Genomic DNA, 25,449 nt, shown 5'->3' on the forward strand with positions numbered 1-25,449 from the left:
GAAGAAAGTGCAATTAATATCTTCAGCGCAGGTAAGTCTACCTTTCCTGAAAATGCAACGAAGAGGAAAAGACAACATGACAGAAGAAAAAGGGGAGGACAAGCTAGTCCTATTATTCTGCCAGGAAGGCTGGAAAAGCAGGGTGGGAGAAACAAAACCCCGGGGCTCCGAGTGCTCTGATGTTATTATTTATAGCATCTCTTTTGAGGCACTGAAATAGAGCAGTGACGGGCTTTATACAAATCTGCACAGAATTAACTGGATAGGGAGTCTAGCAAAGGCAGTAGCCATGTTGTGCCAGTATTTCAAGAATAAGGACTTTGTACTCCGCCTGGAATTCATATGAAACCTGCCTGGCTGTTCCACTTTGCTGGTGGTTGCTGGCGGGGATCCCAGGCGGTTTCTGTGCTGGAGACTGGGGGAAGGGAGACTAAGAGGAAAAGGAGCAAGTCCCAGCCCGCTTCCTCCCACACACGTCTTAGAGGATCAGGACTGTGCAGCACACCAAGGAGCAAGAAGAGTAACTGAGACGAGGGTTTGTTTTCCACATTGTTAAAAGGGGTTGGCCTTTTTTATTAGTCTTGATCATTTATTGTGGCGTACTGGCTTACAGAGGCAATTACTATCTGAGGTTTTCTCAGATTTCTGTAAGTAACTGCTGATTTCTAGAGGCTGATGTTAGATTTATGGATTAAATCATTTTTTCATTTAACAGCTAAAGAAACTGGACAAGCCCTAGGGCCCAGTACTGGGTTTGTGACACTCCTAGCGATGTTAGTGAGAGCTCTGCTTTCAGACGGAATCAGCCCCTAACAGAAAAAGGTGAATATGCATATCTAAATTGTTGTGGTTTTTGCATGGATGGGATATTTCAGATTTTTCTCTTCACAGCGAAGGAATGAGTGTCATCTCTAATTTACTTCAGTGTACAGCATGAAGATGAGCATGTGCCAGTCTACCGTGGAGCTGGTTTGTCAGGTACTTCTGCATGTGTCGCGGTTTAACCTGGCAGGCAGCCAAATACCACGCAGCCACTCACTCACTCCCCCCACCCCCCCTCAGCGGGACGGGGAGAGAATCGGGAGGGTAAGAGTGAGAAAAACTCGTGGGTTGAGATAAAGACAGTTTAATAGAACAGAAAAAGGGAAAATAATGATGATAATGATAGAATATACAAAATGAGTGATGCACAATGCAATTGCTCACCACCCGCGCTGACCGATAACCAAGTAGCGATCGGCACTTCCTGGATCACGCCTACCGTTCATATACTGAGCGTGACGTCACATGGTATGGAATACCCCATTGGCCAGCTGGGCTAGCTGTCCTGATTATGTTCCCTCCCATCCTGTGTACCTAGCTCAGTCAGTAGGCACGGGAGCTGTCCTTGGACTAGGAGGGCACTTAGCAACAACTGAAAACATCAGTGTGTTATCAACATTCTCCTCACACTAAATCCAAAACACAGCACTAGGAAGAAATTTAACCCTATCCCAGCCGAAACCAGGACAGCATGACTGTTTGCATGATTCCAGTGCAACATTTTCTGCAGATCCCTTGGTCTGTGGCCATTCACAAAGAAAAGGTGTGCATTTCCCAAGCCATTCTTTGACCAAAGTGACTAGTTGTGCTCTCTATTTCAGCAAGCATAGGAAATTGCTTCCGCTCATAAAATTTGCCTTGCCAGTCAAAAATAAATATTTAGAAACTGAAGGGTTATTTCTAGGCTTTTAAAGCCCAGGTTGGGTTCACAGAGTTGGCAGGTAGAAAAACTGGCTTGTTAAATTTATAAATTGTATTAAGGTTTGAAGTCCTTTAAGGAAATGATCATAATGACATTTATGTTTCTGGACAGTTTTTAGTACCATTCAGATAAACACCTCCTTGAATGTACTAGATGGCATCCACACCCAAGGATGTTACAGTCCATTCCCTAAGAATTGCACTGCAAATACCGCTTTCCAGGCTGACTTTTCTTTGAAGCATTTTTTGTAGTTTCAAAGCTCACAGTAAAGATTAGATTATTTTCCTGGACCTTAAAGATAATTTGAAGTTAAATAAAGAGTGAGATACTAGTTTTACTTATCTCCTGTTACAAACCTCCTGCTTGTAAAATGGTGAAAACCTTCCTTTCAGTGAACACCAACAGTTCTGTGCATGTATTGAGTAATTGGTACCTTTAACACTTGTTTAAAGCCACGGGCATTTAGCCTTCTTGCCAAACACTCACCAGTCCCCCTGAAGTTATTGGCAGCTGGGAACAGGCCAGATCTTGCAAAACTGCATGCTGTGCTATCCGACATCACCCGGCCTCAGAAGTGCCCTTTCTGCCTTGCGGTGTCAGTTCAACAGGGCTCTGCGAGCACACGGTCGGGAACGTAGGGCCTGCCTAATCGAGCCCTCGTAGTTCAGTCCACCTCTGTTGTAGCCAGCCAAGGCTGTGGCAGTATGATTGCGGTAATGCAGGGCAGTTAATGACCGACCTCACAGACAAGATCACCAGACCTACTGGGCTCTGATTTTTTTATTATTATTATTATTATTATTATTTTGTTTTTCCACCAGAATTTATGTAACCAGGTATGTACCTGTTTCATACATGGGGAAGCCACGAAGTTTACCAGGGAAAACAATGGTAAGAAAAGACATTTGCTGAGGGTCTTTTCTGGTTTTTGCATGTTGTGCTTAAGAAAATTTAAAAAGATCTCTCTCTTTTTTTTTTTTTTTTTCTCATTGAGAATCTGAGAGCAGTTAATACAGGTTTAGAACTATTGGTCTTTCAAGGACTTTTATCCTACTGTCATAGGACTGGAGGTTTAGGAGTATATACAATATATGGTATAGTACATTTACTATGCATTTATCACATTGCAGTATCTATTAATGAACAAGCAGTCAGTAGGTATGTTCTAGCGTATGTATTTTACTTCAGGTGAACATCCGTAAGGTGCCTCTTGCAAACACCTTGAGCAACTAAGACATGTGCTGAGATATTCTTAGGGTCTTCTAGGAAGATAATCAAGGTTAAGCCCATTGCTGCAACCTTGAAGGAGCACTTTCCAGATGCTGTGTGTAGCACTGGGTGCAGTGGATGCAATAGTCAAGGCATTGCCATCATAACCAGCATGTCACCACACCAACCACCTCCGTGCTCCTGTCCCACGCACTCCAGGAGCCTTAACAGGAGTGTTCTACACCCCTGTACAAGGGGTGTCTCAGGAGACTTGCAAGCATCCAACCACTCATTCTACTGGAAACATCTGCTGAGATTAGTGCAAATCTCAATAAAGAAATGTACACCAAAATTCCTGTGTGAATAAAAAAACAATATTACTGGCTTTAGAAAACTCAAGAACTTTTGTAAATATTCAGGAGCTCCATCTGCTGGCAGTATTTGGTAGCTGTTTGCATCTAAACAGTCCTCATAAAACTTTAATAAACAGTTTAAAGTCTATTGTAAAGCTTACAAATGTTTTTGTAATATTACCTCTTTACTTCTAATTTCAGGAGCTGCCTAAACATTTGGCTAATTTTGTGCTTGTTTCCAAGAACCTGTGTATCAAATCCTTCAAAACCCAATTTTTTACTGATACTGGCTGATGATCTTGGTATTGGAGATGTGGGTTGTTATGGCAATGATACAATAAGGTAAGAATGTATTCTACGAAATAAATTATCCCTTTCTGATGAATTTCAGTCGAAAAAACACTGATAACAGTATTAGAAAACTCATTATTAATTAATTAGTTTATCTAGATACGCTTCTTTTTAAACCATGTACAAAATAAATGTTCTACAGTAATTCCTACTGGAGTAATAATGATACAGGAATGCTTGAGCAACTTTCTTGGACTTCTCATTTTCAGCATGTACAGTCAGAACTTTGCAAATGTGTCTGTGCAGTGTATTTGTCAGGCATGTGTATAATTTATAAGTTTCCACAACTCCAGGGTTGAAATATCAAGGACTGAGATTAGGATTTAATATCAGCTAACAACTCTAGTAGGCTTGTTATGAAATGACAGCTCAGTCTATGTGATCTATTTATCCCTGCTGCAGTTATCACTCTGTATATAGATTGATTGATAGAATGATTGTATATATATCCTGTGTTTACTCTAACCTATTATAATCTTGGAAATTGTGTTGTCCTGTATCTATTAATGGAATCTTTTTCACTATACTGGGTGAGCTTTTGATATGGGATAGACCTGAAATACCTTTTCTTTTTTTTTCTTTTTAGTTATTAATAAAAACACATTTGTCCACGGAAAATTCATTTCTAAGGAGTCAAGGTATCTCAAAAAATATCTAACAGAGCTTTCCTAGTTGAATTGTAGATAAACAGAGTTTTGTAAATTTGATGGTGATGTCCTCGACAAAACTAGGAGGAGTGGGATACCACAAAATTCTGTGTAATACATCTTTATGAGAGATGGGATTTTCCTCTTTAGGACCCCTAACATTGATGGCCTGGCAAGGGAAGGAGTGAGACTTACTCAGCACATTGCTGCAGCTGCTGTCTGTACTCCGAGCAGAGCGGCTTTCCTGACTGGCAGATATCCCATCAGATCAGGTTGGGCCTCTCTCTAATGGTTCACTGCAGTCTGTCTAGCCATTATTGCTATTAAAAATCCCCTTAAAGAAACCATTTTAAAGACTAGTTAATCTAAGGATTTGCGGTCTCAGTGAGATGGGCAAAACTAAAGATGACTAGATTTAGTGATTGATTTCTATGGGAAAATTCCCACATAAAGCACATTTAATGTGGCTAAATGACAACACAGAAATGGATGAAAATCCAAACAGCACAAACCACCCAGAGGTAGAAACATGAAGAAGAAAATTGTGTAAACACTGTATGTTCAGTGGTATTAAGATTATGTGTAAACACTGTATATTCAGTGGTATTAAGATTATATGTAAACACTGTATGTTCAGTGGTATTAAGATTATATTAAGTAAAGTGTAATATTTTGAATACCTGGTAAACTTTTTCATAGTGAAATGTATCAGACTGTGGAATAGGTCTCAACAATAATGTTTTAAAACAGATTTACTTCAGTCATGTAAATTCATGACAGAAAACTTCAGCCACTGCATACGTCAGTCATAATCAGTGTAGCTCCTCTGATGTGATCCTGACTTCCTAAAGGAGAAATGTAATCATGAACTGTACATTTCAGAAGTGCGTACCCCGGACTCTGTAAGCCTTTAGTTCTATATAAAACTTCCTTGCTTGTTTTTTCTCCCTCTTCTCTTTTCTTAACATTATATTTTGACAGAACTTCTATTGTAAGAGGTTGCCTAATGTCCAAACATAGGCATCTTAGTGCCATTTGTAGACACCCCAGCATAGCTGAGGCATCTGCATTGGACTAGCAGATAACGACATGGGACTTGGAAGAGACATTGGTCTGGGGGTCAATCAGAATATCCCAGGGCATACTAAATGGCTTATAAAAAGGCACTAGACTTAGGCAACTGAGTCCCATTCATTAGAAAGAATTATCTGAGAAGACTGAAAATCTGAAATATGGCTTATTTTATGTCAAAGACTGTTATTTCTATCTAGGCATGGCATCCAGCACTCAACGGCAGGTTCTCTTTTGGAACGGATGTTCTGGTGGGCTCCCACCAAATGAAACTACTTTTGCCAGAATACTGCACCAGCAAGGTTATTCTACAGCACTTGTTGGTATGAGACATAGCAACTGGCCCCTTTTTCATTGCTTGTTATTCAAATGAGGCTGCTTCTGTAAATATTTTTCTTTGCCAAAATGTCTAGGATCAGTTAAACCAGAGTTTCTTGTATACATAACTTCCAAAATCAGCAGTGTTTTTAGAATGCCATCCACAAGCCCCAGTGTCAACATAGCGTATCTGGTAAAACCGAAATAAGGATGTATGGGAATACATGGATGTACACTGCAAACAGAAGTAAATGCAAAGGAAAGAATCTTGTTTGTCCAGTACAGATTGCTTTAGAAAGAACCAACAGAGATATTCACTGATCTATTCGAGCAGAAAAATGTTGTCTGCCAGTTAGTACCCAGAAACCACAGTGGTCTTAATTATATCTGGTGGCTAGATTTTCTGTTATTTACACAGTCTGCTTATTATCACAGTCAAGACTCTAAAAGTGCCTTATTTTCTGCAAAAAGAAACTGCCAAAAAAGCTGAAAGAGTCCCATTGACTTCAGTGGGTTTTGGATCAGAATACATGTCCAAAAAAGAAAATCCTATTAACTCTTTGCTAATTTTGCCTGAACAGCAATTAAAGGCTGTGTCTTTCAAGCACCTCCCATTTTTAAACTCTTTTTAATGTACTCAAAGGTGTCATGTGCTTAATTGTAATTACTGTGATTTTCACACCTCTGCTTGGCTCCGCACGCTGAGGTGTCATTTAGTTCCTAAATTGAAGTGAGTCTTAGTGATGTACTGACTTCACACAAGCCTGTGCAAAGGGGTAAATTTTTCCTAGCTCACTGCAGCCTGGTATAGCTTATACAGTAAACTACATTCATATACATGAGCACAGAGCTGGTTAGCAGTTCTCAGAAGTTATTTGTCTAGCTAATAGCCCCTAAGCCCATGGTTATAGACTGTCTGTGCTTCAATGTCAGGATAATTACACTGCTCTGTAATATGACTTCATTAAGGTTCATTATCAGTGTATGACATATTCTGATACGTCCAATTGTACTGGATAATTGCAACGGCCTATTTTTGCTACTCATTTTAGGATTAATATAGACACACAGAGCCAATATGTACACCTTCTTCCTGAAATTTGTTCTTGGACTGTGAAGGTCAGATAGAACTTGTGTGTAAGTTAGTTCATGTTCTTGCACTTAGCTGTGGCACAAGGGTTTCTCCCCATCAGGCTACCCATTAATGAATGGTTACTTTATCATGTGAAAAATAATAAGCACCAACTACTGCAACCCTATTCGTTCTTATTCAGGGAGGTGTCTGAGCTGGACCATTGCCGTACATGGAATTTTAACAGACAGGTGAAGAAAACCAGCTGTTCTAGGCAGATAAAGTGCCAATGCACGACTGCTCCCTAAGAGTCTGTCCCCATTCCACACCAGCTGCTTCCTTGGCTGCACCTTAACTGAGGAGTGCAGCCAACCTATTAGAAATACAGGCAGACAGACCCAAGAGTAACGATGTTGGATTTAAGATCTTTGTTTTATATTTTCAGGGAAGTGGCATATGGGTGTGAACTGCAAATCCCGCTGTGATCACTGCCACCATCCTTTGAATCATGGCTTTGATTATTTTTACGGCATGCCTTTTACCCTTTTGAATGAGTGTCAAGGCACAGATGACCCTGAACTGGCCAAGTCCTTGCAAGATACATATTGGCTTTACACACAGATGATCATCCTTGCAGTGCTTACGCTTTTGATTGGAAAACTTACCAATTTATTCTCAGTAAAATGGAAAATAATTATATGTCTGGCCACCTGTGGTCTCCTGTATTTCATCTCCTGGTTCTCCAGCTATGGTTTCACCAAGTACTGGAACTGTATCCTGATGAGAAACCATGATATCACTGAACAACCGATGAATCTAGAAAAAACTGCTTCTAATATGCTGAAGGAGGCAGTTTCATTCATTGAAAGGTAACCAACAAAAATTGTATCGTGTTTTAAGGATTTTTAAAAATAATGTGATTACTGTGTCATACACCACTAGAGTAGGAAGCTAGCATGCTGAACTACCTGTCCTGATGCTGGCCAGTGATTTGTTGTTTTCTGGTATCCCCCTACCTGTCAGCATCCAACTGCTGTCCTTCATCTTATACATAGCTTGTCAGTTCCTCAGGAAAAGGAAGATGATTTTTTGTGTGTGTGTTTATGTTTTGTTCACCTAAAACAAAGGGGTCTTGGCCAAGGACTGGGCTTTCTGCCAGTAGGAGCAGAAAAATTATCTTAGTCTGATGAATGGACTGTCATAGAAAGTGTCATATGAAGTTAGTATTTTACAAACAGGAGGGTGATAGTGAGTTTTGTTTTGTTTTCCAAAGGTGTCCTTCATTTACAGTACTATCAGTAACCTCAACCGGAATTGAACAAACCACTAAGGCTTTAAAAATATTCATGTGTCAAGTCTGGGCATACCCCTGAAAAAGATTATACTATTTCTGTCAGGGTTTAGGGGTTGGTTGTTTCTTTTTTAAGGGAAATTGGGGTAAGATAAATCTCTTCTGTGAACCTTTGAGCATAGATAATCTCAGGTTCCTAGGAACACCTGCCTGGCCTGATGTCAAAGAGATATGGTTCCCCTGTGGGTGCAGTGTTGTATCTGCCTCTTCCATGAGGATGTCTCAGATGTCCAGTAACATTCATGTTTAAGTTTAAGCAAGCGAGTCCTATTCTCCTTGCCTATCAGAGGGTGTCAGTCTTTTGGCTATGAACTTGCCAAGTTATTTATTTAATGTTCTACACATGTCTAATTTGGAACCAGAGAAAGAAAGGGCCCATTACTATTTTGGTCTTAATACAGAACCAAAATCTTTGAGGGGTGTTTTAATCCCTTCTGTCTCCCAAAACCTCAAAAATGCAAAGATGTCAAAATCAAAAAATTTTATTTTAGACCCCAATAATAATTTTTATTGAGATAGTCACTACCATGTCACTGTTATATTTTGGTTTGAGTGACAGTTTGCAGAGAAATGACTATTGTTTTCTTTTATTTCAGAAACAAGCATAGACCATTTCTTCTCTTTGTTTCCCTTTTACATGTTCACACCCCTCTCATCACCACAGAGAAGTTTCTGGGAAGAAGCAGACATGGCCTATATGGAGATAATGTAGAGGAGATGGACTGGATGGTGGGTAAGTGGTTGTCTTGAAGAAAATCCTTCATTTATTTGAATGTGGAAAAAAAAATAAAGGGGTGGTCACAGAACTCCCTTTTTGCATGAGACAGAAATCAGTGAACTTGCCTTGGATACACAGTTAGCTCCAGAGATTGCCATTCCATTACCACACCTCATTTTTTCTTTCTTAAGATGAAAGCCCAAATTTTCTTGTGAGGATTTGTTCTTTCTATTTTTCTAATTGACACACTTCTTTGCTGCAGTGTTAAATGCAGTAAAATAAACAAATACGTGCTTGATCACGTTGTTAATCACGTTGTTAATCAAAATATATGACACCTCTCCAGCTCTGCCTAGTCTCAGAAGATATAGCTGGTGCTGCTGTTGAATACTACATTATATGGTGGTTGGTTTGTGTACTTGTTCCTTTTTATCGAAGAATAATCCTTGGAGCAGAAACCAGAACTCCCTCATAGCCAAAAGGCCAAGTTAAAAAGCTATGGAGTTTCACTTAATAAATTGTGTGAAGTCAGTACATTGTGAAGACTCACTTAGATCTAAATCTAGGATCTGAGTGCTGATTAGGTTAGGTTTTTAAACTTAATCGGCACTCAGAGCCTAGATGTAGATCTAAGCCTTACTTAGTAGTTCCTTTCTGCTTCAGTGGGAGGGAGGGAGGGAGGGAGATAGCTCCTGTTTGTATTTAGTCAAAAGCGAAGATCCTATTGCCAAAGTATTCCCCTCCTGTCCAGGCCAAGATTCAATCCCTGAACCTTTTCTTCCTCCAATAACCATGTTTACAAAATTGTATTTTGAGAGGAGCCCCATGGCTTCTGATGAGCAGGCTGAGAACCTCTGCAAGATCCAGTTGAACCAGAGGACTCCGCCATGCTCCTCTTCCAAATTTTTGGCACCAGTCACCTTCAGGCACAGGCTATGCAAGCAGAGCTGGATAGCAGAAGTCCTATGGTGTAAGGAACATGCCTTGTATAGGTCAAACAGGATGGCAGCTAGTGAGGACAGATGTCTCCAGGGTTGGACAGCTAAGAAAGAGATTTGGGGTCTAATTCAGAACCAATATGCCTAGACTCAATCTAAACTCTTTTTAGGGGAAGGTGTCTCTTTTTAGGTAAGGTCAATACATAGTTTGACCAAGGAGACACAGGAAGTCTGTAAAGGAGAAAAGATTGAGCAAAAGAGCCAATCACTGGCTTATGCTTTTAACTCGCGTACTTCAGCTTTTGCCGCTGCTTCTATAGCTATGGAAGCTGTTCTTGGCGAATATATTTGATGCAGCAGGTGATGAGGACAAGCAACTAAAGATAAATCATATTCGGTATAAACATTTGACGCTATCAGTACTGAAAGCATTCCTTATGAAGCTAGGTTTGAATTACAGTCTGTGAAGTTTTTACCACTGACATTAGGAGATTTTGGTTGATAGTATGCAGCCTGATCTCAGAGTCCCTATTCAGTCCCTGGTGAGACACAGCAGTTTTCTATGATAGAAATCTAGGCAGCATTATTTAAGCTTTTCAAGATGCTTGAAGCTACACAATGGAGACAATCCTTGACTCAGAGAATTTACAGCATAAAGCTGACAGAGTATTCTGAGTAGCTTGAATAAAAGGATCATTAATTTAAATTATTTTCCAATTGGTTTTATTTTTTATTTTACTGTTTTTATAGACACCACAAGCAAATTTTGGGCACATTCAGCAGCTTTCTGTTGGGCTCTTATTATTTCTGTAATGCAGGATTACTCTTTGCATTGCTTGTGGTAGCTCATAACAGAACTCATGCAGGTAAATGGAAAGACTCGGTCTTCACTGAATTTTGAGTCAAGACCTAAAAAATTTGACTGCATCTCCAGACATAATTACGATGTTTTGCTTTGTTTATAGGCAGGCTTCTGGATGTTATTGACAGAGAAGGCTTGAAGAATACCACATTCATTTACTTTGCTTCTGATCATGGAGGATCCTTAGAGGCTCACAGAGGAAATGCTCAGTTGGGTGGATGGAATGGGATCTATAAAGGTAAAATTTTGGTAATGTGTACATGCATAAGAATTCCTCTTAAAAAGAAAATAATAGAATAAAATGCATCCAGATAAACTATATTTACTAAACTGGGATGATAATCTTGGATTGTAGGGCTGGAGCAAATTCAGGGCATCAGCTATTCATCTTTCGGCCCCCAGACAGGATCACTTTCACCAAAGCTACTCCTGATAGCTGTATTGTCTAACCTATTCTTAAAGACCTTCAGTGGTTTCCCAGATAATCCAGTTTTCATTGTCTGTGCTACTGGAGGTTTTTTCCTGGTACCTACCTTGGATTTTCTTGCTGCATTTTAAGCAACAGATCTTGCCCTATTCACCAATCTACAGAGATGAGATTCTTCCTTTCCTCCTTGCCTGTTGTTGCAAGGTCATCATGTATTTCAACGCTGTTATGTTCCCCCTCGTTCATCCTTTCCTTAGACTCCAGTACACTTGTACCCCCTGCTAGTTCCATGTTGTCTTTAAATATTGTAAGCACACTATCTAATCCATAACCCAAAGCACTACTTTAAAATGTTGTAGCATCATAGAATCATAGAATATCTCAAGTGGGAAGGGTCCCATAAGGATCATCGAGTCCAACTCCTTGCTCCTCGCAGGACCACCTAAAACTAAACCATAGGACTAAGAGCGTCGTCCAGATGCTCCTTGAACTCTGACAGGCTTGGTGCCGTGACCACTTCCCTGAGAAGCCTGTTCCAGTGACAGCCCACTCTCTCAGTAAAGAACCTTTTCTTAATGTCCAGTCTGAACTTCCTTTGACGCAGATCCAGAACACACTGTTTGGAGTCTCACTTGAAACATTCTTCTGTTTTTCACAGTAGACAATTATCTATGTCAACACTGGCAGATATCATGATGACTATTTTCTTGATATAGCCTTCCAGTTCCTTACCCATCATACAGATGTTTCATCTAGACTCTCTTGAGAGGCAAGGTTCCCAGAGCTTGGTTTTAAAGGCTGACAAAGTGGCATGAAGAATGGAATTTGCACTGTAGTCATTCTACTGTTCTCCAGGATTTAGTGTGTTTTCATTAAAGCTACTTGAATATTCTGAAAGTTTTAAAACCTTTTATTATACATTCATAATGTCTAATATCTTTCATTCTTTTATCTCTTTTGGTACTTTTTTCTCCCCTCTAACAGGTGGAAAAGGAATGGGAGGCTGGGAAGGAGGGATCCGTGTCCCAGGAATAGTTAGATGGCCAGCAGTGTTGCCTGCAGGGACAGTTATCAATGAACTGACAAGCCTTATGGACATTTTCCCAACAGTGGTTCACCTCGCTGGAGGGGCAGTGCCTCAGGACAGGTACAAAAGTGGCTTCACAAACCATATTTGCTCCCCTTTCTTGATTTAGACAGGTGCTGACTATAGATGTCATGCATCCTAACAGCCACAGGTTAAATTCTGTTTGTTTCTTAACCAGGCAATTCTCTAGCTTGCTTTCTGTGTAGCTCTCCCCATCTTGTCTACAGACACAGATATTCACAAAGCTGTTTGGTCCTGTTAGAGTACTAGGACAGGCCCTTTCCAAGACTAGGAAGCCTGGTTCTTCATGAGTAGGGAAGGTGGAGCCAATGGCACATGGCCTGCATTTGGCTGCCAGTACCGGAGAAGTAGCTTCCCTGGTAGCAAACAATTTGTAGCATCTATGTTAGTAGACTCTTCTAAAGAACACAAGAAAACGTGGGTGGCTAAGCCATTTGAGCAAAAAGCTTAAAAGTACTGGTGGTATGTAACTAAACCAACTGTTAGTCAATTTTTTTTTTTTTTTTTTAATGAAGCCTCGTGCTCACAGAGCTATCAGTGACTTCCATTTCAGGGAGCAAAATTAAAGCTGTGAACCATGCCTTCACTATGGTTATTACTTACTTCCAGGAAAATTACACTAATGGTGACTTATCTCCCCAGGCAGGATGTGTGAACTAGCTGTAATTGCAAAAACTGCTAGCAACTGCTAATCACTGGTCTCCACCCATCCACACAATTAAAAAATCTCAGGGCTCATTAGCTAAACAGTAGCTTGGTTTAGAAATGACACTTGAAATCCTAATGCTGCATACATGGAGAGTGCGTACTGCTCACGCTCCAGCTGCAGACTGAAATTCTTAAGCAGTCTGGTGACTCCCATCCTCTCCATCAGGGTAATCGATGGGCGCACCTTGCTGCCTTTGCTGCAGGGAACAGTTCAGCACTCCGGGCACGAGTTCATGTTTCACTACTGCGGTGTGTTTCTGCATGCAGTGCGGTGGCACCAAAAGGACAGTGAGTATAAACATCGCCCCCCCCCGAGTATCACAGACGATGTAATGACCTCTAGCTTCCAATAGAGTACCACGTAAAAACATACGTACATATATCTGGAGTAAGTTTATTGCCTCAAATTCTCATGTCTTCTACAAGGCGCAGAATGGCTTCAATGTTAGCTGTCCTGCCTTGCCTGAGATAAAGGGGTTCACTTCCTGGGTAGCACAGCTTCAAGAATCTCCCTGTTGTTGCAGTGTTTCTATTGCTTTCGCTGCAAAAGCATTCGGAATCAGCTTTAGTGTAAGATTGAAGAAAAAGGAAGTGCACACATAAGGTCTTTATCTTTGTTTGTTTGTTTTCAATAGCCCTATCTTATCTGTTTCATTTTCTCAGCTGTGGCATTAGACAAGCTGACTGCAGCTGTAATGCTTTCCTGGGCTTTCAACAAGCACCCAATCTTTGCTGATGTCACCCTCCGTTACAGTGTGAAAGAGAACAGGCCAGTGACGGGTAGCTGTGTCCTTATTCTTCTCAGAACGGAGGGTGGCATTTGTGCGACCAAACACAGGTGCCTGGATCTGAGCTTGTTGTTTTATAGTCACTGAAGAGATGCAGATGTTTACAGGGTGTGATTCACCTCCTTTTGAGTAGCACATCTGGGCTAGATCAGTCATGCCTGTTTCTCTCCACTGACTAAAAAGGGAGCTGAGACTGACCATATCAGATATAAAAATCACCCTCATATTAAAGTCAGTTGAGATGAATTGCACCTTCTGTGTAAGTGTAAAGTTCATGAATTTGTGGTGATGCCGTACTTCTTTCTTTTTTTTTTTTTCTTCCCTATTCTGCACAGCTGGAGAAATGCAGAAGCAAATGGAGTAGGCTATGCCTACTCATCTTCCCATCCTTTAGAAACATGACTCCTTTAATTTTTGTTTTGCTTTCCCTATCTGTGAAGTGAGAGAAGAATTATGGAGTTCTTGAGAGACTGCAATTAGATAATGGTTACAAATGCTAGGGCATTCCACCATCAGCAGCTGTTCACACTCAGCTGCTATGTTGACAAGGAGCAGGCTGTTTGAAGAGCGCTTTGAGTGCTGACTGTGGGGTGAGATAATCTCAGGCAGCCCAGCAGGAAATCCTTCTTACGTCACCGTGTTAACTGGGTGATCTTTCTCGTGCCCATTTACAATGACAGTATCAACTATAGGTAGTATCAAGCCAAGAATCTACTTGCTCAGTGAACACTTGAAGACTGCAAAACTTACTTGTACTTGCAAATCTTTCAAAACTGACTTCTCTGTTCCCCTAGATATATATATACACACACACACACATGCACGCATGTGAGAGAGAGTATCAGGATAATGGCTGAGAACTTTGCTGTCTGTCTTGTTGGCATGAATAAATACATTCCAGCGTTGCAACACCGAAGTTTTAGTCATACTGCCAGTTTAACCTTGAGGTCAGTGCCCTTGTTGTCACACCACATTTAACAGAAGCTTGGCTCCCGGGCAGGAAGTCACTGTGCCCTCGACTGACAGGAAACATGGAGGAAAGAGACCAAGTACTAAATGTGAGGATGTGATGCCAGGTGCTGCGGTGGAGTTTTATTTTTAGGTTCTTGATCCCCAAAGATAAAGCTGGGTACTTCACTGAAGGGAAAATGTGTAAGCTATACAAGCCATACAGTACTTGAGGAGCTAATCCCTTCAGGGTGAGATCCAGAGCAACCCACGCTCAAGATGCTGTATGATAGAAAATGCTAAGTACAAGGGTGTTTCATAAATCCAGTTCTTCCATGGAGTGGAGCATCTTCAAGCCCTCCAGGGAAGGGTTGTGGGTTGTTTTTTTTTCTCTTGGGAATCCTCATTCTCTATTTTCTCTGGAGAGAAGATGCTGTTAACATTTTTGTCTAAGAACTAGGAAAGGGATCATTTATTTAAGGGAAAAAAAAAAGAGAAAGAGTGCTGTAACTGCTGCTACTCTGCCTTGTAGCTGGGTGGTAAGGCCTTCACAACCCTGCTGGGGCTACTGTAATTGGGCAGAACTGCTGCAGAGCTGGTGCTTGGAGCAGCCACAAGCAGGTGGGCCTGGTCTCGGCAGCTCACTCTGCCTTGCTGGGGGTTTGGATGACCCCATACCACCGTGGCTATGAAACAAGGTGATCCCCGTGAGGGAACCCCACTTAAAGTGCTCAAGGCCAACATTTTGGCTGTCTCAACTACTTACTTATCTAAGGAGACCAGGACTCAATTCTTTCCTTTGTTTAGGCACAATCAGAATACATCATCTCCAAGTGACGTGTAAATCACCACTCTGCTCTTCCTGTGGAAAGTGGGCCTCTGCAGTAATTATAAATCAGAATTAGTTGAACCAACACCATAACCTAACACTTTAAGCAATCACTTTTGGTTAGGAGTTATCTCCCTCCATTCTTATCAAGCTCCTTAATGTTAGTAAAATACAGAAAAAAACACCGGAGGAGGGACTGGTGTGCTCCTTCCCTGGTAAATGCCATAGGGCACAGGCCAGCAATGGAGAGAAGTGCCTAGCAGGGGAACGCTCTGCAGGCGTGGCGTTGTGCAGCACCCACCTTCCAAAACACACGGCTTCCCCCCGGCCTAGCCCTCCCCACGCACCGGGGGGCCGGCATGAGGGCCGCGCTCCCCTCAGCCAGCAGAGCGGAGCCGGCAGGGGAAGCCGCCGCCAGGGGGCAGCGCGGCACCGCCAACCGCCACGGGCCAACCGCCACAACCGCCGCCTCGCTGCCCGGCAGGCGGCAGCAGCGCCTGGGCTCGGGAGGCGCCCGTCGGACGTGGAAGGAATGCTTCAGGCGAGGAGGTTATAAAAAAATAAAATCTCTCTGGCTCTTCGGCGCAGTCAGCTGCTCCGCTTTTCACTCTCAAGTGCCTTGTATGAAAAGCCACCCACATCTGTGGGGGTGCAGAGGGAGCGTGGCCAGGCCCCCGCAGGCTGAGGGCTGCGGCCTGCTGCCCTGGGTCCCCGGGGACGCGTGGAGTAGCCCCGGGCCCGGCCGGGCTCACGGGGGGAGCCACGTGCAGTGGCTTCATTTCCAAAGCGTTGTCAGCGCTGGTGCTCCTGAACCATACCGTGAGCTCCAGGCCCGAGATTGAGCTAACACAGCAGGGTGGGGCATGGCCCGTGCCCCAGGGAGCACAGCGCTGTTGCGCGTGGAGCCCACAACAGGCTACGCTTGGCGGAAACGTGGGAGTCGCCACTTTGAATCTCTCTCCCCATGTATCCAAAACTTGGCAGACCAGGGAGTTAGAGACTGACAGGGTACAGCTCTTAGAGCTGCCACTAGATATGTGAGAGTTCACCTGACACAGACTGCTGCCAAGCCAGCCCCACACCAGAACTGCCAGGCTCTTGATCACATCTAACCCCGAACCCATTCAGCTGTTCGCATTACCTAAAGCAGAACAGCGGTCAGAAGCTCGAGTCTCCTATGCCTCTAAATCCATCACTATTCTTAGGGATCTCTCTTCATTTCTTTGTAATGCATGTTTTTTCCGGACAGAGAAAGTTCTGGGCAGAGAAAGCTTTGTCTGACTGCAGTGACTCCTGGAGAAAATTCCTGCTAGGAGAGTCATGCGGCACTTCCCCAGTGAAAGGCTAAATACATACTCCACCAAGGGATGCGTGTGAAGAATTGCTTTTCAGGTTAAAGGACTGCTGTTCTCCTCACCTAGCTTTTACCTCTTGTTCTCCTAGGCTATGTAAGGGGTGTCTACATGACAATTTCAGTTCAGATCAGAAGCGTGCTTTCAAAGCGAACCCTCCCTTGAGCATACCCACTCATTGTGCTTTGGGTTGCACTGTGGAATGGGCTTGGAGATCATGACTTTACATGAAACTAAACTGTAAAATAGGCTCCAGGATTATACCTAATATACTCTAATCACTAAAAGATGTTGTGTAGATAGGACCAGACAAGAGTTAGCCCCCAGTAAAACACTCCCAAACACAGCATGGACGTCAAGCCATCGATAACTCTTCTGCTCTATAGATCAGTTTCTAATAGGCCACACTACCTGTAACATCAACCCAGATACAATATGCAGATGCAAGGTGTATTTTGTGTTTCCATGAGGCCACATGCACAGCTAGATCTCCTATGCATGCCTTTCTGCAATTTTTCCCCATTGAGCCACAACTGCTCATGGCAAGGGGGTTGAAAACAATGCGATGTTCTGCATATGAAAGACTGGCTGATCAAATATTACCATGGGGCTCAACTTCCAGCCAAGCCAGAAATTCTGATTCTTTGCTCCAACTGCCATTACTTCTGACTGGGCTGACAGACTTTTCAGAGTCTGTTTTAGCTCATTTACAAGTATATCACATTCATATTACATATTTATTGTCTGTTTACTGCTATCTATTGGACAGGCTAGATATGAAGCCATTGTGTCTTGATGTCACCCAGGCAGGACCCATTAATTAAGCCTTCCACTGAAGCCAGAAGAATCCTTTGTTTATATGTTAAAGAGTCCTTTCCTCTACCACAGCACAATAAGGCTTATTAGTGACAGTCCATTTCTTTCTGCTTGTTAAACTGATTGATTGTTACCAGATGGGTTTGAGAGATGTTTGGATTGAAGAAGCAGGTTTCCTTTCCCTTGAACATATTGTATTAGTGTGTTGCCCTAAAATTCACACACATCCTTCAAATTCTGTCAGAGCTACTTCAGTAGCAAACCGCATATCCCTCTTTGCCTCTTGGAGACAACTGAAACCCCTGCTGCTTCCATCAGCACTGATTTCTACCACCTTTTTTTTTTTTGATCCCTCTGTAACCCAGCTGTCTGCTCAGCTCACCAAGACAGGTTAATTACAATCAGCCTCACTGTATCCTTCCAAATGAACTAAAAAGGACCTGGCTCTCTCCCATGCTGCCACTCCAGTAATTATTTGCAGCTGTGAAAAGTGGATGTTCAAATTTTGCAGAATCAGAACAATTCTCCTCACTCTACACTCACTTCTCTGAACTGCCCTATAGTGTATAAAGTATGGGGAGTTCAGCTCAACTATTTATGGAGAAGAGTGACTATTTAGTTTGGTTTTTCTGAACATTGATCACATAAATTCCTACCTATAGCTAGATAAATATGAGATGGACAAGTAGACTTATCTATTAAATCGTCATTTTAGCAATATCACAATAGCACTCTTAACTAGAGCCAGCTAATCAGAAAAATGCATATGGCCATATGGCCTTCTAACAAGCATCTACCCGACCAACAGGCATAAGACCCCAAAATCCCATGCTCGGGGGGAACCCTGATATGACAGAGGATGCTTGCATTTTTGTCATGAGACAAATGCTCTTTTAGTCACAAGACAGGCAAAAGTAGGAGGACGTGGAGCACACCCCAGCCAGCAGCAAAGCACACACTCAAACAGAGCTAAAGAATACCTGTCCTTAGTAAGCCATCAGGAAGTGAGCCCATTTCCTTTAAGAAATCCACCTTCTGCATCCTTTCTCTCACAATTTCAGAAATGGAGATATCTAAAATCTGTAACATTTCTAAATGTATTATGCCAAAACATTTGAGAACCATTGAGACATCGTCACTCCACAGAAGTGCAGAAGCGTAGCTTAGCAGGACATGGAAACTGTGGGGTGGAAATAAATAGACACATAGCCAGCCAGCCACCAACTGGAGATTTTAAGCTAAAAGATTATCTAAGATTAATACCTGATATTTGTTCCCCCTCACCTTTTAAGAAGTTTTTAAATTTTATTTATTAACAAAATATGTTCTAGCAGTAGTAACACAACAGAGACAGAAGAATAAAAGCTGCAGACTCCCAGTCATGAAGAACAGCTCCAGGGACAATAGAAGGAAGGAAAGTTCAGCTGATTCCATTGAACCAAAACCAAAATGCCATGGAGGGACAATGCAGTTGTCAGCTCAGTGCATTACAGAAGTGGCTCCAAGTGCTAAATGTCCCCTTTCTTCTTCTCTCCCTTTTTCAGACATAGCATCTAATTGCTGTCTTCTTGTTGGGCACATTGTTGCCTCCAAGTTCTGTGTAGTGCTTTCTAAACGCAGGGTGAGGAATAGGGGGAAAAAGGAGGAGGGAAAAGGAAGGAAAATCTCCTTGTTGAATTGCATTCAGATTTAGTCCTAGTCATTTGTCATTTCTTCATTACAAGTTACAGACCTGCACTTAGCCAGCAGTCAGTACAAGAGCTTGATAAAGGACAAGCTCTAAAGCTGCAAACGAGTTGCCTTCATCATATTAACTTAAAAACTAGACTCCAGATTTTACTGTTCTCATGGCCCGCAATTACCACCCTATTTGAAAGTGTGCTGGAAAGTGAGCATGGACATGAGCTGTGATCAGTTTCTGCCCAAGTGCTCTTCTTGGCTCAGATGTACAGAGCCAACAGAAGAACCATCTACCAGTACCTGCACCCAGAAATCGGGGGCTACATTCTCCATTTCCCCCCACCAGGAGGCATGTAGTGTTTTAAAGGGACACAAGGAAGTGGCAGAGAGTCCCTCTGCACCCAAAATATTAGACTTAACCATCCACACGGTGTATATGGCCCTGCACGTACCCAGAGCCCAGGTGTGCCCGTGAGCCACAAAAACCATTCTGAATCCCTGCCAGCTCCCAAAAGAGCCTTTCCCCGTATGTGACAACCACAACATAAGCTTGCCCTAGGAACGACAAAGCAGGTCACTTAACACGTGAACTTTCAGGGCCCTCCCCTGACTCCTAATGCCATTAAGCTGTTCAAATGTGCTTCTTCTGTGACAGGTGGCACCATATGGAAAGCTCATTATGTTACTCCCGTATTCCAACCAGAAGCCTCTGGGGCCTGTTTTGGAAGAGGAATTTGCCCATGTTTCGGGGATGGTGTAACCCATCATGACCCTCCGCTGCTGTTTGATCTCTCTCAAGATCCTTCTGAGGCAAATCCTCTATCAGCTGACACTGAGCCCTTGTTTGACGCTGTAACGAGAAGAATAGGAAAAGCCGTAGAAGAGCATCGCAAGACACTGACTCCAGTCCCACAACAGCTGTCTCCTTACAATAATATATGGAAGCCGTGGCTGCAGCCATGCTGTGGCACATTCCCGTTCTGTTGGTGTGAAGAAGAAAACAACAAAGGAGACGGCATACTTTAATACCAAAATCAAAGTACAGTTAGCTTAAAAAAACGTAATAGTTTTCACATTCACATGACTAGAGTCATACAGAGATATGGGTCAAATTACACTGGAATACCTGAAAGGGACGTTATTGATGCGTTTTATTCAACCTTTTCTCTTACCCACAGAAGTTCAGTAAGCCTGTAATTTAAAAAAAATTGAAAATGCTCCAAACATATTCCACCTATGGATCACCTGTATAATCTATCCCTCTAGTGCATAATTCTGGATCAAATACCCAAATAAATGAAACAAAATTTCTTTTCTTACTGATTTTCAATTCAAATAAATTATGAATTACAAGACAGCAAACTTTAATTGCAGCTGTTTGTACAGGTAATGTGCTTGTTAAGGCAACAGGACTGAGCCCGAGAGGGGATCTCTACTTAGGCCTTATCTTTTTAATGAAAAAACTGTCCTATGTTCAAAAGCACAATTGCACATTTAATTTGGAAACATACCAAGACACATTGGCCTCTAAGAAACACACACCTACTAATTGACAGCAATTTTTTGCCTCATCTGTACATTCATTTATCTATCATGTAAGAATTCCCAGGAAAAACTGAACTGACCTAATTTTAAAAATTAGGTAGCTAAAGTTATCATCTCAAGTTCAGCAGCGAAGTATCTAGCTATTCTGAAATGCTAAACCACAGCAATTCCTACTGACATACATTTTCCACTTTGTTAAATGTTCTTACTTGCGAGAGCATTGAAAATCATCACCCAACTGCCTTGACGAGATAGGTCCCGAATTTCATGATCTGTGAGACCAACTCATAAGCTGCATGTCCCACTTCAGTGATAATGCTCCTGATTTCATAAGGGTGCCATTATGCCCCATGAAAAATGAGCTTTGTTTTGTGAGACAGCACTTTGTTTTCAGTAAGAGGTGTTAAAAAATTCTGTGCACACACTAATCACTTCAGTGCACAGGTCATCTTCTCCAAGCCAAACAAGTGTCAGCACTCTGTACGGTCATTAGGGAAAGGGAGGGAATTAAAATATCTAATCCTCTCTTGCTGCCCTCAGGTTAAATAAATTCATCTCTCAATATATAATCCTAACCATGCTCTTGCAGGGTTTTTGTGTCAAATCCTATTTTTAAGCAGAGATTCCTGCATTTTCTTCTTCAAAAAAAGTAGATTGCGTGCCAGAGACTCGGATTCAAACTTCTAAGCCTTCCTGGACACTTCATATTCACTCCTACCACACAGCTATCAGTCACCAACACTTTAAAAGTAAGAAGGGATGTTAAGAGCAGCACAGCAGGTGCTTCAGATGACTAGTTTCCTTAAAGCTTGCTGCCTTGCAAAACCACGCCAGTGCAGCTCTGTTCAGTACCAAGGTTGTACGTGTGTCATTTTTTGCCTTTCAGAAACGGGAGGAGATAAGAAGGCCCACGGCAGCTGATAATCCCAGAGCAGTGCGCTGCTCTCCCAGCTCTCGAGCTGCAACAGCAGGTCCCAGCCCTCTCACCAGCCTCAGGACAAAAGAGTGTGTATGCCTGGACTATGCACCTTTTCCAGTGTTTTCAGGAGTATACCCCTGATGTGGTATGTCACCAGTGTGATAAATCACAATGTCATTTTGCTCTAAACAGCACAGGTTGTGACCATGATGCAGCACCAAACACAATTCTCCAAAAAGCTGACCGGGCATTTCTTCAGGTTATTTCCTGTTTTACCTTTCCTCTAAAAGGTCACCAAGCAAGTTATGTGGAAATTATTCCACATAAATCAAAGGGCTAATCTGACAATGAACTGATAGGACACATCAATGTCAGACTTGACAGAAGTATCTAAAAATACATTTGTTCTTACTGCTTGATAGCATTTGAATCCACATCAGCATTGCTAAGAACTTGTCAGAAGACTTGACATTTTTCTGTGGCTGACAGCGATTGAAACCAGAGCAGTTGCATTTTGCTGGATTCTCACAGAAATAAAAAAGCATAAAAAACCATGCATTTTAAAGCCAGTTTGGCCGATTCAGAGATGGAGGAGAAATCTTATTGCTCAGTGGGGAACAATGCCAAAAGCTGTTCTCTAGAGTCAAGCCGGTCAATTCAGTAACATCTACATTGACAGTTAAGCATGAGGATAAGCTTTTTCTCCATTTACCTCACCGCCCTCCCCACCCCCCACCCCATTTACACACACGAACATGCCCAGTCACAGGTGAGGCCACGATTAGAGCGTTTACCAGGGGATGGGAAGGCGTTCAAGCACCACGCAGCATGTAAGCATGGTCCAAGCTCCTGTTGACAGACTGGGAAGCCCAGTACATCAGCAAAAACCCTGAACTCCATCTCCAAGCATAGCGTGAACGCTTTCGACCCAAGTTTAAAGCCAGGCTAAGAGCTAGAAACACGAGCCAAGTGCATTTGGATTGGCTTATACGATGTCCATCATGCAAGCCTGCCCTTCACCTCACAGGAAAAAAATCACCCCGCATAAAAGTAAACATTAAATATTTGTGCAACACCTCACTCCTCTGAAAGGTAAACTTGCTAAACTGCCATATAGAGTCAGACGCTAAGGACTCACATGAATTTATTTGCTGCCTTCCTGACATCCAAACACAGATAATTTCTTCTTGGCTGGCATCTGTGGAAAGCCAGAGGGGCTTTCGGGCAGGAGGGGGAGGAAACAGGGCTGGCAGCATAGAGTAACTGGCTTTTGTCAAGTAACTGTTGGAGACCTCAGCCAGGCAGAGAGGAAGAGGGCGAGACAGTGCGCACAGGGTAATCTGTAGATGACAAGGAAAACAAAGTAACAGGAAATCACTGAAGAGGATGTACAACATCCCTTCAAAAAAAAAAAAAAAAAAAAAAAAAAAGCACCACTGGGGAGGGAGAGAAAAGAAAGAATACCCCAAGCAGACTATCTTCAGTCCTAAATTCTTTTAACTGTCTAAAGCTAAATGTATCTTAAAAGACGCAAATTTTGAAGAGACAGTGGTAAGCAGGGAAAGGAAGTAAACTATTTTACCTATTTTCTGCAGATTCTAGCCATGGAGTGGTTGCTGATCTCTTCACCTGTATAGACTCTAGTCAGAGCATGGAAGCTCTGCGCAAGCTGTTCTTCTGATCTCCTGGGGAATATACATTCCCCATAAAGCAGGTGAACCTAACATAGCACTTAGGAGTTGTCCTCGTGCACACTTCCACATAGAATGCATTAATAGGTAAAAAGCTGTTACAAAAACGGTTTGCATTTGAATAATACTGAAAGAAATAAACTCTTAAGTCAGTTACCTAGGTTTGCTTGAAAAATCACCTATAATGATCTTTTGCAAAATATATGAATATAAGAATAAAAGATAAGTTATATGGTTTTTCCCTTTTCTCATGGTCTCTCCCTTCATAGCAGGGAGCAAGCACCACATAAAATGGCCTATTGGGAAAACCTGAGGCAACTGGCAAATCTCCAAGCCAGTGTTAACCATAGCAGAATGTGCCTACACATGGTTAAATACAGACACCATAGAGAGGGAAGCATTATTCTGTAACAAATGAAGATAGTTTTTACTGAAAAAGCTGTGGCTGAACTGTATAAATGTTTGACATTCATGTTGTATGAAGCTGACTTCCATCTAAATAGTTTGATCATTATTAAATGACATTTGGAATCGCTGCAGTAGGCTGTCTCAGCAAAGTAATTGTCGAGTCTCAGAGTAGTGAGACAATGAGCTTCTAAGAGACCTCACTTCACCATGTTTAAATATCAGACACGTCGCTTTGTGCTCTGCTGGAACCCAAGGGAATGCCAGTGCATGGATCCCATCATTTGAGGATGCAAAATTGTGTAACAGATAAACTGAGAAAAGCAATCTGAGCTCAAAGTTTATCCAGCTTGAAATTTCTGGGGACTCTGAGTATATTTGAGAAGCATTTACATAAATGACCAAAAAGAAGGAGTAAATATCAAAAAACACTTTTGCTCACCGCCAGACTGTAGGTTAAAATACAGACACACATACATATAGCGTGAATAAAATACTGGAGGATTTTTGTAGAATGTTTTGATTATAATGTTACATCTAAACAATTCTGTAAAAATCAAATTTATTAAAAACTTAGTTTCTCTTTGAATTACCGTACTACTGCATTACTAAGATTTTTTGAAAGCAAGAAAAAATACTAAAAAAAAAACCCACCCCACATTTCTGAGGTAAATGGGGATATTACAGGTTCCAAACAACCCTGGCTTCTGTTCTGCCATTTGTCTAAAAGCTGTAAGTGAAAGGTTTGGAAACACAAAGAATTTAAGGAGGTTTTTTTTTTTTAAAAAAAAAAAAAAAAAAAAGGTCTTTAAACTAAACAAAATATAAAACAGGTACCCACCCATCACATGCAATCAATTTTGTTCCAAGTACTTAATACTATGAGAAGGCTTTGAAAATCACAATTCTCTAAAATAAAACAAATCACCTGTTTCTGGTACAAATCACCTGTTTCCTTTACACATCTAAAGGAAAATCACCTATATTTATCATGGTTAGAACCCTGTACAGTACCATAAAAGAGAACAAACACTTTTCCAAGGCAGTTAACGTCATGCCATCCTGAAGCGGGAGAAGTATTAAAATAATCACAAGTTGGAGGCTGGCTCTCTTGGAATATTTTTTTTTCCCCTCCAGTTTGTTGAAGTTGAAAGGGTACTGACAAAAGTCAAAGTAAGATTCAGGAAAAATGCTTGCAACTTTTTTTTTTTCCTTTATTCATAGTGTATCGTTGTCATTAGTTTTTATAATGTTTAAAGTCAATTATATATCATTGGGGTTTTTTTAACTACCTTTGCTATAATTACGGTATGCTGGTATTACAAGTTGAAAATTTATACCAGGACGCAAAGTATTCCTTGAGTGTCACCCCTTTTAACCGTCAGCACCAAAGAAACTATTACTTATGAGGCAGCCAACTTAGGATGACCAGAATTTCCGGTGAAGCATTTTGCAAGCAATATACTGAAAATGCAGGCTATTTCAATGACTAGCATTAACTGACGTGTATTTTTGCAGGCTATTTAAGAGTTGACTGCTATGCATTTATTCTCATTTATAGCGCCAATTTAAAAAAAAAAAAAAAAAACACCACAGAAA

At 41.7% G+C, this 25,449-nt stretch overlaps 1 protein-coding gene across 10 annotated transcripts; it reads left to right on the forward strand.

Annotated features, from left to right (window-relative positions):
- The first annotated feature begins 411 nt into the window (after positions 1-411).
- On the forward strand, positions 412-20,606 carry LOC142073700 (arylsulfatase D-like). Of its 10 annotated transcripts, XM_075133828.1 has the most exons (14): positions 470-535; positions 716-822; positions 892-978; positions 2,566-2,635; positions 3,508-3,648; positions 4,244-4,295; positions 4,455-4,576; positions 5,576-5,698; positions 7,211-7,634; positions 8,713-8,849; positions 10,738-10,872; positions 12,046-12,208; positions 13,044-13,165; positions 19,946-20,606. In XM_075133828.1, the coding sequence occupies exons 8-14, from the start codon at positions 5,578-5,580 to the stop codon at positions 20,314-20,316; spliced, it is 1,473 nt and encodes a 490-aa protein (XP_074989929.1). In that variant the 5' UTR covers positions 470-535; positions 716-822; positions 892-978; positions 2,566-2,635; positions 3,508-3,648; positions 4,244-4,295; positions 4,455-4,576; positions 5,576-5,577; the 3' UTR covers positions 20,317-20,606. The 10 variants fall into 10 exon arrangements, with proteins under 10 accessions (XP_074989889.1, XP_074989945.1, XP_074989899.1 ...); XM_075133844.1 differs by lacking the exons at positions 4,244-4,295; positions 19,946-20,606 and adding an exon at positions 14,001-14,579 and having other exon boundaries at positions 433-535; XM_075133836.1 differs by lacking the exon at positions 716-822 and having other exon boundaries at positions 467-535.
- The last annotated feature ends 4,843 nt before the right edge of the window (positions 20,607-25,449 follow it).

Source organism: Calonectris borealis, chromosome 1 (assembly GCF_964195595.1).
Source record: "Calonectris borealis chromosome 1, bCalBor7.hap1.2, whole genome shotgun sequence".
Classification (NCBI taxonomy): domain Eukaryota; kingdom Metazoa; phylum Chordata; class Aves; order Procellariiformes; family Procellariidae; genus Calonectris; species Calonectris borealis.

What these genes read in the sequence shown, in the direction of transcription:
- LOC142073700 (XM_075133788.1), top strand. Translation starts at nt 2,583, where the DNA reads ATGTACCTGTTTCATACATGGGGAAGCCACGAAGTTTACCAGGGAAAA. An exon ending in CAGATATCCCATCAGATCAG is followed by an intron (nt 4,577 to 5,575) that starts GTTGGGCCTCTC and finishes ATTTCTATCTAG; the next exon opens with GCATGGCATCCAGCACTCAA. An exon ending in ATGGAATGGGATCTATAAAG is followed by an intron (nt 10,873 to 12,045) that starts GTAAAATTTTGG and finishes CCCCTCTAACAG; the next exon opens with GTGGAAAAGGAATGGGAGGC.